The sequence below is a fragment of the Humulus lupulus genome, chromosome 7, assembly GCF_963169125.1.
Source record: "Humulus lupulus chromosome 7, drHumLupu1.1, whole genome shotgun sequence".
NCBI classification, from domain to species: domain Eukaryota; kingdom Viridiplantae; phylum Streptophyta; class Magnoliopsida; order Rosales; family Cannabaceae; genus Humulus; species Humulus lupulus.
Window position 1 is genome coordinate 89012483 of NC_084799.1, and position 17615 is coordinate 89030097.

The 17615-nt window shown below is 38.4% G+C and overlaps 1 protein-coding gene across 1 annotated transcript; it reads left to right on the forward strand.

Annotated features, from left to right (window-relative positions):
• The first annotated feature begins 244 nt into the window (after nucleotides 1-244).
• Nucleotides 245-4476, forward strand: LOC133788437 (ABC transporter G family member 11). Its single transcript, XM_062225920.1, has 10 exons — nucleotides 245-1072; nucleotides 1520-1809; nucleotides 2006-2177; nucleotides 2283-2405; nucleotides 2489-2617; nucleotides 2740-2934; nucleotides 3039-3125; nucleotides 3228-3500; nucleotides 3640-3747; nucleotides 3839-4476. The coding sequence occupies exons 1-10, from the start codon at nucleotides 656-658 to the stop codon at nucleotides 4193-4195; spliced, it is 2151 nt and encodes a 716-aa protein (XP_062081904.1). The 5' UTR covers nucleotides 245-655; the 3' UTR covers nucleotides 4196-4476.
• Nucleotides 4477-17615: the final 13139 nt, after the last annotated feature.

Here is a 17615-nt window from a genome sequence, read left to right on the forward strand (position 1 = left end):
AATTTAAAACTAACAATTGTATTAACATAAGAAAATTCAACGTGTGAAGAAAGTAGTTGACAGAGTTAAATTGTGCAACAACCAGTTTAGAGAGAATAGAGAGATAAGAGAAAGACACATACGCAGAGTCGAATCCAAAAAATGTTAATAAATAATGAGAAGGGTCGGTCCTCGCATTAAATGCTCCTAACAGCGCCCACCAAAACTCATTTATTGACCAAAACTTAAAACACAACAAAGCAAAAAAAATATCATAGCTGATGATGATTCACTTCACTTGATAACATTTTCTTCATCTTCTTCCTCTGTTTTTTTGTTCATATTGCAGCTAAACCTCCAAAACACTCTAATGGCATACCACGTAAACACCCTGAAAAACCACTAATCGTATTGTCACACCAAAAGGGCAAGCATTGTTTTTGGTGTTGGAGGCTCTTTTTGCATGCCCCATTAAAATCTCCTCCTCTTTGGTCAAACTTCACACGATACCTATTTCTCTACTCTCTTTCTCTCTCCTTCACGTATTTTCTTCCTTCGTTTCCTTCTTATATATATAGCCAGCAGATTTTCGTTTCTGGGTCTTGCTTGCTTTTACCTGTAGTAGAGTACAGAGAGAGAAAAAGAAAAAAGAAAAAAAACTCATTAGAGTTTTGAAATGGGTTATAACGAGACTGAGAAGACGAGAAACTCTGAAGCGAACCATGTTATGATGGAGATTGAGGCAGGAAAGCCAGGAGGAAATGGGTTGGTGGCCAGTTGTGGATTGAGCCCACTGAGTGAGACTCTATGGAAGGAGACGACTAATACAGAGTTTTTTGGAGATGTTTCTGCTAGGCTCACATGGAAGGATCTGACCGTCACGGTCACCCTCAGTAACGGGGAGACCCAGAAGGTTCTAGAAGGTCTCACTGGCTATGCCGAGCCTGGAACATTTACCGCTCTAATGGGTCCTTCTGGTTCAGGCAAATCTACACTACTTGACGCTCTCTCTAGTCGCCTGGCCACTAATGCCTTCCTCTCAGGTTCAGTACTTCTCAACGGTCGTAAAAGAAAGCTCTCTTATGGAACTGCAGTGAGTGTTTTTTCTTTAGTTTTTATTTTTCGTTATCATGATCTCTATCTCATGAAGAACACTAGGTTTTGTCTTGCTTTTCAGATAAATCTGCTCGATCTTGTTTATTGTATTCAATATATATATATATATATTGTAGTTAGTCTAATCATTATTTAAGTACACTTACTAATCCGTAATGAAAAGAAGGAAAATTGAAACTTTATACAAAGTAAGGATAAGATAGATATACTATTTTAGTACAACTACTAATCAGTGAAGAAAACACAATATTCCTAAAAACAAAATTTTACGAAAATCAACAAGAAAAAAATGTCAAGGTTTACCTTAAATCTTATTATTTTACTAATGATATGGGGCCTACAGAAGAATTAGTTTTGTTGTTATTGCTTATTAGTGAAGAAAAATTATATAAATGTATAATATGTTATCTTGTATATATCTCAGGCCTATGTGACCCAAGATGACAACTTGATTGGGACACTAACAGTTAGAGAAACAATCTCTTACTCAGCTCAACTCCGTCTACCCGATAAGATGGCATGGTCAGAAAAGAGAGCTCTAGTTGAGAGTACCATAGTAGAGATGGGTCTTCAAGATTGTGCTGACACTGTTATTGGAAATTGGCATCTTCGTGGGATCAGTGGGGGAGAGAAGAGAAGAGTCAGCATTGCTCTTGAAATCTTGACCAGACCAAGATTGCTTTTCCTTGATGAACCTACTAGTGGGCTTGATAGGTGGTCCTTTTGTTTTTGATATTTTTATTCCTTCATTTTAGCCCATTTTTGCGTGGAAGTTGGGAACTTTTTAGTATAGTGTGCCAATTTGTCATTTTGTTGTTCTTAGAAGGAATTTTTGGCTTGTTGTAGATTTATATATATGATTGCAAATATAACTAGTTTGATTGATTTTTGGATTTTCTTTTTGGTGCAGTGCTTCGGCTTTCTTTGTGACACAAACGTTACGTGCCTTATCAAGAGATGGCAGGACTGTAATAGCTTCAATCCACCAGCCTAGCAGTGAAGTTTTTGAACTATTTGATCGACTGTACTTACTTTCTGGTGGTAAAACTGTTTATTTTGGCCAGGCTTGTGATGCATACGAGGCAAGGAGCCAAAACAAAACTAGTGCTTATTTGTCTTTTCCTTGAGCACATTTGATGGACTTGTAGTGTGAATATGGTCTTTCTTACATTGATTGGTTTGTGTAGTTTTTTGCCCAAGCTGGCTTTCCTTGCCCTGCTTTGAGGAACCCATCTGATCATTTTCTACGATGCATTAATTCCGACTTTGACAAAGTAAAGGCCACTTTGAAAGGGTCCATGAAACTGAGGGTACGTACTAGATTTTATGCTGACTCTCATCTCATGTACTAAACTTCAACTTTGTTTAAATGACTTGGCCAATTTATTTTCAGTTTGAGACAAGTGATGATCCTCTAGAGAAGATTACCACTACTGAGGCTATACGAACTCTCATTGAAAACTATCGAACTTCTCAATATGGCTATGCAGCTAGAGAAAAAGTTGAGGAGATATCCAAAGTTGTAAGTGTTGTTTTTTGACCAATTGAAGACTCCCCATCCCACTTAATTTTCAGGAATATTTCTTGCACCAGTTATGGAAATAATAGTCAGTAACAGACAACATTTTCAACATGTTTTTATAGAAAGGAAATGTGCTAGATTCAGGAGGAAGTCAGGCTAGTTTCTTGATGCAATCCTTTATGTTGACCAAGCGTTCATTCATCAACATGTCAAGAGACTTTGGTTATTACTGGCTCAGACTTGTGATTTACCTTGTTGTCACAATTTGTATTGGAACCATCTATTTGAATGTGGGAACAGGTTACAATTCAATCCTGGTATGTATACCAATTCATACTTATAAAGCATTTTTAACACTATTGAGTATCTGTTACCTTTTTAGATTATGTCATATGAGATCTTGATATCTGCTTTTGTGCAGGCAAGGGGTTCTTGTGCATCTTTTGTTTTCGGATTTGTTACATTCATGTCAATAGGTGGCTTCCCTTCATTTGTGGAGGATATGAAGGTAAACATAAACAGTCTCATCAAAACCCCAATACAAGAGCCTCTAAGCTAACAACATTTACTTAAAAACAACTAACATCTTAATATTTCCTTACCAAATCAGGTGTTCCAAAGAGAGAGGCTGAATGGGCACTACGGTGTTTGTGCCTTCGTCATCAGCAACACACTCTCAGCAATGCCATTCCTTATATTGATCACCTTTCTCTCTGGAACCATATGTTATTTCATGGTACATCTTCATCCTGGTTTCTTGCACTATCTTTTCTTTGTGTTGTGCCTTTATGCAAGTGTCACCGTGGTTGAGAGCTTGATGATGGCCATCGCTAGTATTATCCCCAACTTCCTCATGGGAATTATCATAGGAGCTGGAATTCAGGTCTGACCTTCTTACTCGTACCCAAATATGAAAAAAATGTTACTTTTTATCTGCTTTGCTGCAAAATGTGTACTTCCAAGACTACACATGTTCATAAATGTTGGTCACTTATTTGTGGTCACTCTACACATGATTACAGGGTATATTCATGCTAGTGTCAGGGTACTTTAGACTCCCCAATGACATCCCAAAGCCTTTCTGGCGTTATCCAATGTCATACATCAGCTTCCACTTCTGGGCTTTACAGGTAAACTTGTTAATTGTCAACATTAAAAAAACAAAGAAAGAAATGTTCCCTTGATGACTACTAAAACACAGAGAATGTTTCACCTTTCCAGGGACAATACCAAAATGATCTTGCAGGGTTGATGTTCGACAACCAAACGCCGAATGAGCCCAAGATATCGGGCGAGTTCATCCTGGAATACATCTTCCAGATAGACACAAACCGATCTAAGTGGGTGGACCTGAGTGTGCTGTTCAGCATGATTGTCATCTACAGGATGATCTTCTTCATCATGATTAAGATCAATGAGGATGTGACTCCTTGGGTTAGAGGTTATGTAGCAAGAAGAGTAATGCAACAGAAGATTGGAAACCAAAGTGCTATAGCTTCTCCTGAGGGTCTCACTCAGTCCCCTTCATTGAGGAACTACGTCAACAATAGGAATACATCTGGAAATTCTAAAAGATAGACACAAATTCAAAATATTATCTCTGCTCGGTTTTATACTTCTAAAAATGATTCAGTTTGCAAACTGAATAGGTTAATTGTATCTAATGCTATGATATAGAATCAAGTGAAAGTGTTTTTTTTTTTTTTCCACCATTAAATTGATAAATACCAATTCCTAATTTCTAGGGATGAAAGGATGTCTTTAAACTAGGTACTGGTGAAAATGTATCAAAGGCTCTTTCCTTCGTCCTTTACCAATTTCATAATATGGAAATAAGAGTTGTACCCTTTTTTTCTTTTTCTTTCAAGAATGCGGTTTCGGAGAGCAAAGTAGCGATGGCAATTGGCAACAATTTTAGTCACCATAAGAAATCTCGTGTACATTTAGGGACATTCTATAAGTAGTAGATTTGAAATTTAATTTTTGTTACATCTTGTATTATAGTACACAAGAGACATCTTGATTTTTTTAGTAAAGAAGTCTATTGTCGTGGTAAGGCCCATCACAATTAATGATAAAGACGTATCTTCATTGTATATAAAAAATGATAAAGATTAGTTAGATGTAGGAGAAATCATATGAAATGGCCTAAAATAAAACCATTAAGAAGTTAATGTCCTCATTTTTAAAATTGTAGATAAATGACTCTTTTACATTGTCGATTACCTAAATTATCCTTTTTTATAATTTATTTATTTAGGACTGTATGACTTTAATATAGTGGTATATGTATATTAGTTTTGTTTAATTAGTTTTTATTTGAAAGTTATATTGATTTTTTAAGTTTTTTATAGGTTGTTGGTATATTATTTTCCAACTAGTGTATATGTTTTTTGTAGTATGGTATATAATTTTTTTTTATCATATTTAATTTCTATTTTATTATACATAGTGGTAGTATATAATTTTGTATCATGGTATATAAATTTTAATGGTAGTATATAATTTTGTTAACATAGTATATACACTTTTGAGTAATAATTTTGTAAGTTTTGATGGTATATTATTTTTCAACTCAGTATATATATTTTGTGGTATGATATATCATTCAACAACTCATAAAAAACGAAAAAAAATCAAAATAACTTAAAAATAAAAACTAATATACATATATCATAATATTAAAATATTTAGAATAAAATAGTAATTTGTTAAATGGTATATTTAGTAATATGTGATATTAAATAGATGATTATGCTATTTTACTACAAAATTGAAAATATGGACATTTACTTACTTTCACACAATATTATGGATCATTTTGCTCCATGCCCCTAAATTGCTGTTATATTTTACTTTTTCCTTTTCTTAAAAATAATAGTATTTTTGTATTTGAAATCAGTATTTATATATATATATATATATTTATATAAAATGATGCGAAACTCTAAAATTGTTCTAAATCATTCTATTTATTTTCTTATTTTTATTCAACATTTCTAAAAAAAATAAAAAATATATATTTATTCTAATTTTCTATTTTATTTTATTTTAGTTTCTAAATATCTATCTATTTATAATAATAAGCATGCATAACTTAGGATTGAGATGTTAATTCCTTATACAAAAATCATGTTTGAGCCGAATTAATGACATGAAGATAATATAGTAGGAATGTCAATTCTAGATTTTTCTTGTTTTGTCAAACATAAAATTACTATTTTTTTTTCTTGGTTATCTTACACATTCTTGTCTATTTTTATTTTTAATTTTGGAAATTCATGTATCATTATATGAGATTAATACATTTTTTCATGTATTCATATTTTTAATCAATTTTATCATGTGCAAAGAGAAAAAAAATAAGAGTATTAAATTTCATCAGGTACAAAGTAGAAAAGAGAGAGAGAAAAAGAGTATTAATTTTTTCTCCTACATTGGTACTTATTTTTTTTTTTGTCAATCATCGTTCAACAAAATATAATTTTTTTAATTTAAATGATCGCGTGAAAGTCCAAGAAGGTAATGTGACACTTTAAAATTATTCTAAAATATTATTTTTATTTTCTCATTTTTTTCACATATTTTAATTTGTTTTTTTTTTAAATTTATGATTGTTAATTAATAATTAAAGAGAAAAACAAAAAATATCTAATTTTTAAAAATAAAATAAAAAAAAACGTAAAAACAACAATTTTTTAAAAAAAATTATTAATTAATAATTAAATAAAAATTTAAAAATATTTTTTTATAAGATAATATTTATTTTGAATATCACTTTTAAAAATTAATAAAATATTATATATCTTATTTTATTTAATGTAACTTAAATATAAATAAGTATTTAATTGAATTTAAATTATAGTTATATTGTAACAAATGAGAAGATATGTATAATCTTACCTCTCAAATGACCAAGTTTACCCTTATGTTTCACTATAATTAGAGTTGAACTTCATTGGTAAAGAGTACTTAAATTCTAATTGTCTGGAGAAAACTCTATCACTGTGAAAATAGTGTATGCTCTTTTTATTAATATATATTTTTTCAATTATTATTACTATTATCGCTTTAACATATATTTATTTTTGCTAATGAATTATTTTTATGCTATTTAATTATGATACAATCTACTTATCTATCTATTTTTTTCTTCATTTTTTCGCATTTGTTATTTATCATTGCATTAATACGATTGATTGTTGAAAGGTTCAAATTCCATATTTCACTTCCTTTTATTTTTATTTTTTGGTCTCTTGTATTTTTATATATAAATTAACTAATTAATTCAAACCAATTAAAACTAAGTCCCTTATTTTGTATATGTTATATTCTAACATTTTCTCTATTTTTTTTCTATTTTTAAGCAACATTTCATATCTATAATAAAAATAAATTAGTTAATTAATTTAATCCAATTAAAATTGAATAAATTATGGTCAACTTATATATAATCACGTGATTAAACAACTGAGAGCAAAAAGATTTTCTGTTTTATTTTCTCATTTTTTATTATACTTTTTCTAATTTATGGTCGACAATAATAATAATAAATAATTGATTTAAACTTTTTATTTAAATGTAAATAATTTTACAAAAATATATCTTAACAATATATATAATTTAAATTTAAATTCTAATTTGACTAATTTAAACTTTTTATTTAAATAATAGATAATTTGAATTCAAATTGTAAATTATATATCGTTTAAATAAAATTATAAATATAAATATAATAATAAACGTTATTTTCTTCTCATTTTTTATTATACTTTTCTAATTTATGACTATTAATTAATCAAGGAAAAAACTTTATTTATTTTCTCTCTTTTTTCTCATTTTTATTTAAGTAATAAATATAAAAGTTGTCAATTAAAAATATCTATATAATAATAATAATAATAATAATAAATAATCTATCTATTTATATTTTTAATATTTTGACAAAATATAGGGTCCAAAAGTTAGTTTTTAACAATAAATGGTCTAAATGGGTAATTGATAAAAATACACCTGGTTCAAATAATCCATCTGTTTATTCCTATTTTTTAACATTTTGACAAAACACGAGTGTTGACGCCGTTTTTCGTCAACTTAAATCGTAGAGCAATTAAACAATGTAAACTATGAAGCGAATGGATGATGAAGAGAAACAAGAAGATTTTTACGTGGTTCAGCAGTTAATTCTGCCTAGTCCACGAGTCTATGTTATTAAGACTTAGAGTTTTATGGAAATTCTTCAGAGATGAATTACCCAGAGTTCTCTCTCAAGAAATCAGAAATCTATCCTCTACAAGTGGTCATTCCTACTCTATTTATATGGAAGGTTACAGAGTTCATTCCCACATATTTCGGGAAGATATTCTGTACATCAATTCAAATAATGAAATTAAATGCAATATCTCCTATATACATGGAAACGTCCCATAAAAATCGGGAATAGATAATAGACTAAATGGTATCCCTTAAATATTGAGATTACACAACAATAAATATGTTCATACGCAATGGGCTATCCCTGGTGACTCATTAGGTCTTCGAGATCAGCAATCGACATTATGACTGTCAGGACTTATGAAACTACTACGAGCTTGCCACCCAACTTCAGGCCATGCTTGGGATAGGTAGGTATTGTTGAAACTGTCACACCCGAGCTTGCACTTCCCAAGTTCGGACGTATCCCAGTGTCGTGCCATTTCGAACTCAGAAAATATCCCGAGGTTACACATCTTCAAGGTCGTTGTTTTACTTAAGAGATTTTACGGCTAGACCATATGATGTTTTCATACGTTTCGAGCTCACACCTGACGAGCCTAGTTTTCGGGGTCATAACCTCTTGTCTCGAAATCTAGGTGTAATATTTTGCCCCCTCAAAAGTATCAGTTCGAATCCTATGACAAGGAAACTTTTGAACTGCTCCTCTTGGAAACTGTACCATCAAATACACTCGAGTGTGGACACGCGTCAGCCGGGCATTGGCCAATAAAAGTACTTGAGTGCCTTGGAAACCTTCCCACGTTCGTTCGCCTGCCAACTTTATGGGACCATATTTTCATTTGTCCCTGGCCGTCGGATTTGATACGGAATCTAGCCAATGGCCCAGATTAATTCGACTTTTTACATTCCCAGTGGTCTATAAATATATCCCCATTCGTCTTCCCCTTTTTACTTTCACGTTCAAGCTTTTAGAGAGAGAAAGGAAGAAAAAAAACCAGAAATTTCTTTACCAGTTCTTACATGTTCTCCAAGCCAAGAAGACAAAGCAACGTTGGCCTCTTTGATTCCGTGAGATCGTCTTTGCAACTGCTTATTCGGTCATCAACCTCTCTGTTTTCGCATACTACATTGTGTAAGTCTCTGTTCATAGCTTCGTATGCCCGTATATATACATTGTTTTCATGCACGTTTATATTGTTGTATTGTTGGTTCACTTACTGGTTTTGCACACTAGAGTGTTTCAGCTGATAAATATTAGTCTTATGTTCTGATATCACAGATTCCAAACCCAGATCATGTGTAAAAGACCCAGATATGGTTCTTTTACTGAGTTTTTGAATTTCGGATGACATATCTTGTACACCAAGATATTGGGTACAAAATTAGGGTTTTTAAATTGAACGTTTCCAAAAAATATCACTTTTTGAGTAACCGCAAACTTTTTTCCCTGAAATATCGGGATCTTCAAAAATAAATCCACCTTCCTTTCTTTTTGTGGAATACACGCTCCGAGACTGGCCTCGTGTTTTGGACCGAGTTTGCCTTGTAGCCTCGATCATTCGAGCTTAGATCATCCTCATTCTCATTCTTAATTTCTTGTTCGCCTGGCCCTCACCCTTTTGCTCTCTTGCTAGATGCCGCAGAACTCGGGAAAGCGGTGGGGGTCAAAGCTCGCAATTCCTTACTCACCGAAGGCTCCAAGCCCAGAGTCACCTTTCACCCGGAACCAGCGTTTGATTCGGGAGCACCAACTAAGGCGCGAGCAAGAAGATACCCGAGATCACTTTCGATGTCAAATCGACGAGGTCGAGGAGGGGAAAAGGAAGAGACTTAGGGTCGCCATATACCCAGATCTAGACCTTGAGCCCAGACCAATTCCCATCGATCCCACTCTTAGAGTGACAATCGCCTTCAAGCCGGGGGACCTTCAATTTTCACTGATGGGAGAACCATCAAACCCCCCTTCTACCTCGCAGTCAACCTCCATTCCCACCTCGAAGAGAGAATTCTTCGAGGCCGAGCACTAATGGAGCTCGATTTCTTCATTAGGGCAGATCTCTGATATCTTGGCCCTTCACAATATTGGACTATCGGGCTCACTGAGGTGTCGAGCTCCGACATCCCACGAGCGAAGTTGCCGTGCCCCGGGAGATGGGAACCCCGACAACAAGTTGAAGTACGCGGCCTGGAGCCAGGAACATATGAGGGCAGGGGCTTTACTGCCCTTTAATTCATTTTTCAAGAACTTCTTGGACTTCGTTGGGCTCGCTCTTTTCCAGCTCAACACCAATTCGTACAACATTTTGTCTGCCCTAAGGTCGCTTTACCACGAGCTAAAGTGGGAAGGACCTTCACCAAAGGAGATTCTATATCTCTTTTGTTTGAAAAGCAATCCCTCCCGAGCTCGGGGAGGAGACGACTTCTATTACCTTTCGAGCTATCCCAAGGAGAAGAAAATCTTTGAGGATCTACCCAACCATCCCCCAGATTTCAAGAAGGCTTTCTTTTAGACGGATGGCCTGGCTCCTTCCAGACACTACTCGTTCAGGAAAATCCGTAAGTACATAAAAAGTTTCTTCTTTTTGTGCTCGAGGTTTTGCTTAGGCTCGTACTAGTCATAATATGTTCATTTTTCCAGCCAACTACCATTGACCCATTCCCACCGAGGAGATGAAAGAGCATAAGGAGGCTTTACTCTAACTTCCCTATGGTAGACGCTCCCTTTCCTATCTTCTTCATGAAGATAGGCTTCGAGCCTGTGGCCTCCTGGAGAAGGATCAGTCCACGTTCGACTGGTCCAACAAAAAATATACCAAGTGGGAGTTCGTGCCTCTCCCAACTGTCAGCCTTCCTCTGAGGTAAAGTGCTAAGCCAAAATCCCCAGCTCGACGTTGCAGGAGTCTGCAATCGGGGAACGAGGCCAATGATGAGGCCTTGAGCTCGAGCGACAGAGGTATGGTCATCCTTAGCTCGGACTTATGGTCTCCCTCACTACTTAAGCATAAGCCCGACAGATTAGTCTTGTGTAAGGATGATAGGGACCATTTTTATGTATGGTCCTGGGTAGATGAGAGGGTTCATAGGTTCGATAGTTGGCTCGGGAAGTATGACACTATGTATAGTCTGAACGAGGTATGGAACGGAATAACCGTTCAATACGGGAAAAATGACTATAGAGACCTTTCGAGGTTGACTTCCACGTATAGGGAAGGTACTCCCCCCGCCTCCTCTGAAGATGGGGGAATTACGTGGTCGCCGAGCACAAGCTCGGGGAAGAGTTCCGATTAGGTTTCTCTTTACTTGTCCTTTTATTCCTTGCCTGTCTGCACCATGCTAACGTTTTGTCTTGGAATATCTTATAATGCAGTGTAATTGTGCAGGTGCTATGGACTCTGACCTCGACACCGTGCTCGCCAGTGGCGAGGGGGCCCAGAGGAGTAAGCGCCCGAGGGGCTCGCGAAAGTCAGACCGACCTGCCAAGGTCCTCAAGAATACTGAGAAGACTCCTCCTCCACCAGCTCCCACTGTTACGAGCGCAGTTGTGGATCCGACTCCTCAGGTCAAAGCGTCCACTACGGTCGTTCCTCCCTTGCCTCCTCCGATCATGGTTCACTCAACGCTCGACCTACCTCCGAAAAAGCCCTCGGCCTCCACAACACACATGTTGTCGATTTCTGCTCACGTTGATGAGTATGTAATCGACAATGCTGCCGGACCCCATGGGGCTACACTTGGCTCGGACATTCTGTCCCGAGTGGGCCAGAGCTTTGGTGGCTTTTGCACCCCTCAGTGGCAGTTTTTGAACAATGCTCGAGACTGCAATACTCTTTACAACAAGAGTATCGAGCTCACTGTTGCGGTAACTTCTCTCATCTTATTATTAATTGTACTTGTGCTTAGTGTATATTCTAATTCGATTTCTTTGTGTGTCAGGCTCTTGCTGTCTTTTCTCAGCTTAATTATAAGCTGAACAATGAGGGCCATTCGAGCATGTCCTATTGCCCAGGAGTCGAAGGATCTCCAACTTAAGCTTACTGACGAGCTCAAGGCCGCAAAGGCAAGGATGGAGGCTGAAGTTGAACAAGTAAAGGCCAAGACAACCGAGTTCGAGAAGGTGAATGTTCGGCTCGCTGAGCTTGAGAGGATCAATGCCAAGCTTGAGGAGGAGAAAGCAGCCACTTTCGAGATAATGGAGGGCAAAAAGGCTCGTCTCCTTGCAGAGTTTAAGGAGAAGAAGGATCAGGCGGTCGACCTGGCCATGTATAGGATCTGGGCCAGTAATGTCGCTCTCGATACCAGCTTCCTAGGCTCTTTCGAGGCAAAACTCATGGCCAAATGGCAGGCTTGGCTCGACGCGGAGGACGCTGCTCGGGACGAGACAGATAGATCCAAGGAGGATGCTGAGAAGGCTAAGGAGGATGCTCCTCCCTCCTAAATCTCGACCTGGGGCTGCGTCCCTTTGAATCTTTTGTAATAACTTTTATCCTTTGTTTTTTATGCCCCTGGGGCCAAGACAATTTATAGCTCGTGTAAGAACTATTTTTTCTTTTATTCATGATATTTATAATACTGTTTTTTACTTTACTTTAATTTTGCTTTACATTTCTTAAGATAAAATATTTCAAGCAATTTATATTAAAGATTCCTTATGTCTGTTTATTCATACAAACATGTGGTGGATTTTAAGCTCGAGCTTCGATGCATTCATGCATAGTTCACTCGACGTATCCGTGTCCGACCTCGTTATTTGTCAAGGTCGAAAGTTACTTTTACCATGCACCCGAAGGTACTTATATGATGTGTAACGTAGGTGGTTTAGTTATATCTTGCCTTTTTAGTTACTTTTCCTCGTCCTTGGGTAGCTCCCCAAGGTTATGAGGTCGAAACTATCTTTTTGCAGGATATTCCAGCCTCGATCTCGACTTAGCTTGAAGTAGGTTATGTTCCAACTTACTGTCAATTAGTTTGAGCTGGTTTGTTCCAAACCTATTTAGGTTGTGTTTGGTTTGTAATCCATACACTTATGTACGGCCTAAATATCCACACACTTTGGCGAGCTAGAGAAGGGCCTAATTCAATCAGCCACGTGTCAACCGTCCACCCGGAGCTGTTTATTACGGGCCTCCATCTAGCCAGCCCGAGTTGGTTAGAGATTTAGCTGCTACTTGGAGCCATTGTGTCAGCAATATGAGTGTCATGAGCTGGCGCCGCATTAAGCTTGTGATGCGGCAGAGATCTGACACCCGAATCCTTGTAAAGTCAACCACGCAATATAAACGTGTGTATATCAGACATCACGTGTCTGTTCTATTCCTGATTTCTCAGATGCGCAGTATAAACGTGCGTGTTCGGACATCTCGCATCTGATTTGAGCCATGCGACCCATTACCATCCTTACCTATTGATTAGACCTCACTTCACTGTAAGGTTTAGGAATTAATCATCAGTGTCACAGAGATGACGTGAAGGATAAAGAGATCACAGGATGACCCCATTGCCAACCTAGATATCATCTTCCTGTAAATACCAAGACCCTGGGTAGTGCAAGGGGTTGGCTTATTCTTGTAAAACAAACACTTTGTAAGAAATAGTGAGGAGATATCAATAATATCGACTGGTGGACTAAGGGGATTTTAACCTCTGAACCACCTAAAAAATGGAGTGACTATTGTTTCCTTGCAATTAATTCTCGCATCCTAGATTACAATTCTTTTCATATTACGGTTTATCAATCAGCACTAATCCATCCTATTTATTCGTATAATTATCTGTTGGCGAAGAAACGCGTCAACAGTTTGGTGCTTTCATTGAGAGGATTTAGGTTAGTGCTATCACAAAAACTTGATCATGGTGGTTACTTGGTCGAGGCATGGTAATGAGGCGGATCAACATGATGGGCAGGTGGCCCACCATGCCGCCATATCCAATGAACCAAACCCCGAGGTCCAGCAGCGATCAGGAAAGCAGCCGATGGGCCAAGGTGACATCGGGAGTTCGGCGCCCGACTGCCAAATCCGAACCCAGGTTACCTGATGGCGACAAAAATGGAGAACATACAGTTGAGGAGTCAGCTATCCAGAGCAAGTAAGAAAATCGATGAAGTCTTGGCCTGACTACACCCTCTTGCAACTGACATTAACGTCGGAAAGAGGCAAAGCGGGACTCACAAGTCCCGCAGGGATAGTCGGCCCCGACCTAGTCGATCAGTCAGAAACTTAAACCCAAGTTCTGCACCCATGTTCCCAACCTGAAAGAATGTTTTGAGATCATAAGGAAATATGGTATGAGGCTGAATCCCCAAAAATGTACCTTCGGGGTTGCGTTAGGAAAATTTCTGGGTTTCATAGTCAACACCCGAGGAATAGAGGCGAACCCCGATAAAATCAGATCGCTACTCGAAATGCCATCACCTCGGTCACGAAAGGACGTCCAAAGTCTGACGGGAAGGGTGGCAGCCCTTAATCGGTTCATTTCCAAATCAATCGACAAGTGTTTGCCATTCTATAACCTGCCCCGGGGAAATAAAAAGTTCGAGTGGACCGATGAGTGCGAGCGTGCTTTCCTCGACCTAAAATCACATTTAGCTGAGCCACCCGTGTTTTCTAAACCAACAGCAGGAGAGCCCCTTTTTCTTTACCTAGCTGTCACGGAAGATGCGGCTAGCGCCGTGCTGGTCCGGGAAGAGGACCGGTCTCAGAAACTGGTCTATTATATTAGCAAAAGGCTCCTCGGAGCTGAATCTCAATATCCGTTGATGGAAAAATGGCGTTCTGCCTCATCACGAACTCCAGAAAGCTCAGGCCGTATTTCCAGTCACATTCAATCCATGTCATAACTGATCAACCTTTAAGGCAGGTATTACAGAAACCTGAGGCATCGGGACATCTTTTGAAGTGGGCCATCGAGCTCAACCAATTCGAGATACTCTACGTACCGCGAACTGCAATCAAAATCCAAGCTCTGGCCGATTTCGTGGCAGAGTGCACTGGATTCCAAAAGGAACCGATGGAAGAACCGGTGTAGGCCTTGTGGAAAGTCTTTGTGAACGGCTCATCTAATGAGAACGGGTCCAGAGCTGGAATCATTTTGATATCCCCAGAGGGACACCGTTTCCACTCCGCGTTACGATTCAGATTCGAAGCATCCAACAACGAGGCCGAATACGAAGCTTTGTTGGCTGGGCTAAGGGTGGCCCGGGAGCTGAAGGCCAGGGCCATCCAATGCTATAGCGATTCCTATCTCTTGGTTAACCAGGTATCAGGAGAATACCAGGCGTGGGGAACCAAGATGGCGGCCTACCTGGCCAAGGTAAAGAAGGAGTTGTCCACATTTGAATACAGCATAGCCGAACAGATCCCTCGGGAGCAGAATGCCAATGTCGACGCCTTAGAAAAGCTCGCCACCTCTAGGGAAACCGAAACCTTGGGTTTAATACCGGTGGAATTCTCGGAAAGGTCGAGCGTAGATGAGACTGCGAGAGAGGTCGAGATGATTGACGCCAGGCCAACCTAGATGACTTCCATAATCGAATACCTTACAACAGGAAAATTACCTGAAGAGCGGAGCGACGTGAGGAGAATACTTTATTAGGCCCTGAGGTATACAATTGTAGACGGGACGTTGTACCGACGTGGCCTTTCTTTGCCTCTTCTGGGATGTGTTCTGCCAGAAAGGACCAAGGCTATTCTACAGGAGGTGCATGAAGGCTTTTGTGGGGACCACACTGGGGGGAAAAGCCTAGCCTTGAAGATATTGAGGCAAGGATATTATTGGCCCACTCTATCAAAGGACTCGATTTCTTACGTCCAAAAGTGTGACAAGTGCCAGCAGTTCGCCACGATTGCCCGAGCTCCACCAGTTGAGCTGAAGATGATCTCATTCCTGTGGCCATTTGCGGTCTGGGGAATTGACTTAGTTGGTGCCCTGCCCACGGGAAAAGGAGGAGTTCGCTATGCAGTGGTGGCTATTGACTACTTCACGAAATGGGCAGAAGCGGAGCCGCTGGCGAAAATAACATCAAAAAGAGTCCTCGATTTTTTTGTTAAGAATACTGTCTGCCGATTCGGGCTGCCGAAGAAGATCGTGTCAAATAACGGAACCCAGTTCGATAGCGACCTCTTCACCAAATTCTGTGAGAAGCACGGCATAATTAAAAGCTTCTCTTCCGTGGCCTACCCCCAGGCTAATGGGCAGGTCGAGGCTGTGAACAAGACACTCAAGGCGAGCCTTAAGAAGAGGCTGGACGAGGCTAAGGGATTTTGGACTAAACAGCTCCCCCAAGTGCTATGGGCGTATCGGACCTCGCACCGAACTTCGACAGGGCACACTCCTTTCTCCCTGACTTTTGGAAGCGAGGCCGTCCTTCCTGTCGAAACAAAGATAGCCTCGCATAGAGTCCGGGCGTTTGACCAAGACCAGAACGACAAATTGCTCAGCGCGTCCCTCAACCTAATTGACGAAAAACGAGAAGCTTCGCAGCTCCAGCTCGCACATTATCAACAAAAGATCACTCGTTATTTCAACTCAAGGGTCAAGAGACGAATCTTTAACTTAGGCGACTTGGTGCTCCGAAGACTCTTCTTAGCCAGTAAGGATCCTAAGGACGGAGTTTTGGGACCAAACTGGAAAGGACCTTATCAAATAATAGAGGTTGCGAAGGAAGGAACCTTTAAGCTCGCTCGACTTAATGGGGAAACAGTCCCATGGACATGGAACGCTGTGCACCTAAAGAAATATTATCAATATTCATACTTTTGTAAGGCTTAATTATGAAAGCCACCTTGTTTTATTGAAAAATGAGAAGTACATTCTTTGTATCATTGTATGTTTTCGTGTGCGTATAGGCTTAAAAGGGCGTGCTCAAAGTAACCAAGAAAGATCTCTTTCTGTTTACTTGGGGGGCATATATCCTGGACACAACTAGGTCCTAAAACTTAGAAGTTGGTTAAGTCGATTAACCAGTGTTTTTTCCAAAAAGCATGAGGTATCGAGAAAACTAACGCGAACTAAGTTTTTAAATTGATATCCTGGACACAACCAGGTCCTAAAACTTAGAAGTTGGTTAAGTCGATTAACTATTGTTTTTTCCAAAAAGCACGAGGTATCGAGAAAACTAACGCGAACTAAGTTTTTAAATTGATATCCTGAACACAACCAGGTCCTAAAACTTAGAAGTTGGTTAAATTGATTAATCAGTGTTTTTCCTAAAAGGCACGACGTATCAATAAAACTAACGCGAACTAAGTTTTTAAATTGATATCCTGGACACAACCAGGTCCTAAAACTTAGAAGTTGGTTAAATTGATTAATCAGTGTTTTTCCTAAAGGGCACGAGGTATCAATAAAGCTAATGCGAACTAAGTTTTTAAATTGATATCCTGGACACGACCAGGTCCTAAAACTTAGAAGTTGGTTAAATTGATTAATCAATGTTTTTCCTAAAAGGCACGATGTATCAATAAAACTAACGCGAACTAAGTTTTTAAATTAAATATCCTGGACACGACCAGGTCCTAAAACTTATAAGTTTGTTAAAATTGACTGGCAGTGCTTTGCAGTCTCAAAGAAAAAGTCAATAAACTAACACGAACTAAGTTTTTACCAAACACATCATATTAAAAAGAAAAATAAATGATGAAATAACTAAAATCATAAAATTGTCTCGAGCAGAAAAACCTCGTAATAAATAATTACAAAAGATAAAAATGAAATAGAAAAATCCTAAGCCCCCCAAGGTCGCTCCGAGGACATCACCTCCTCAACATCCTGCTCGCCGGCAGCA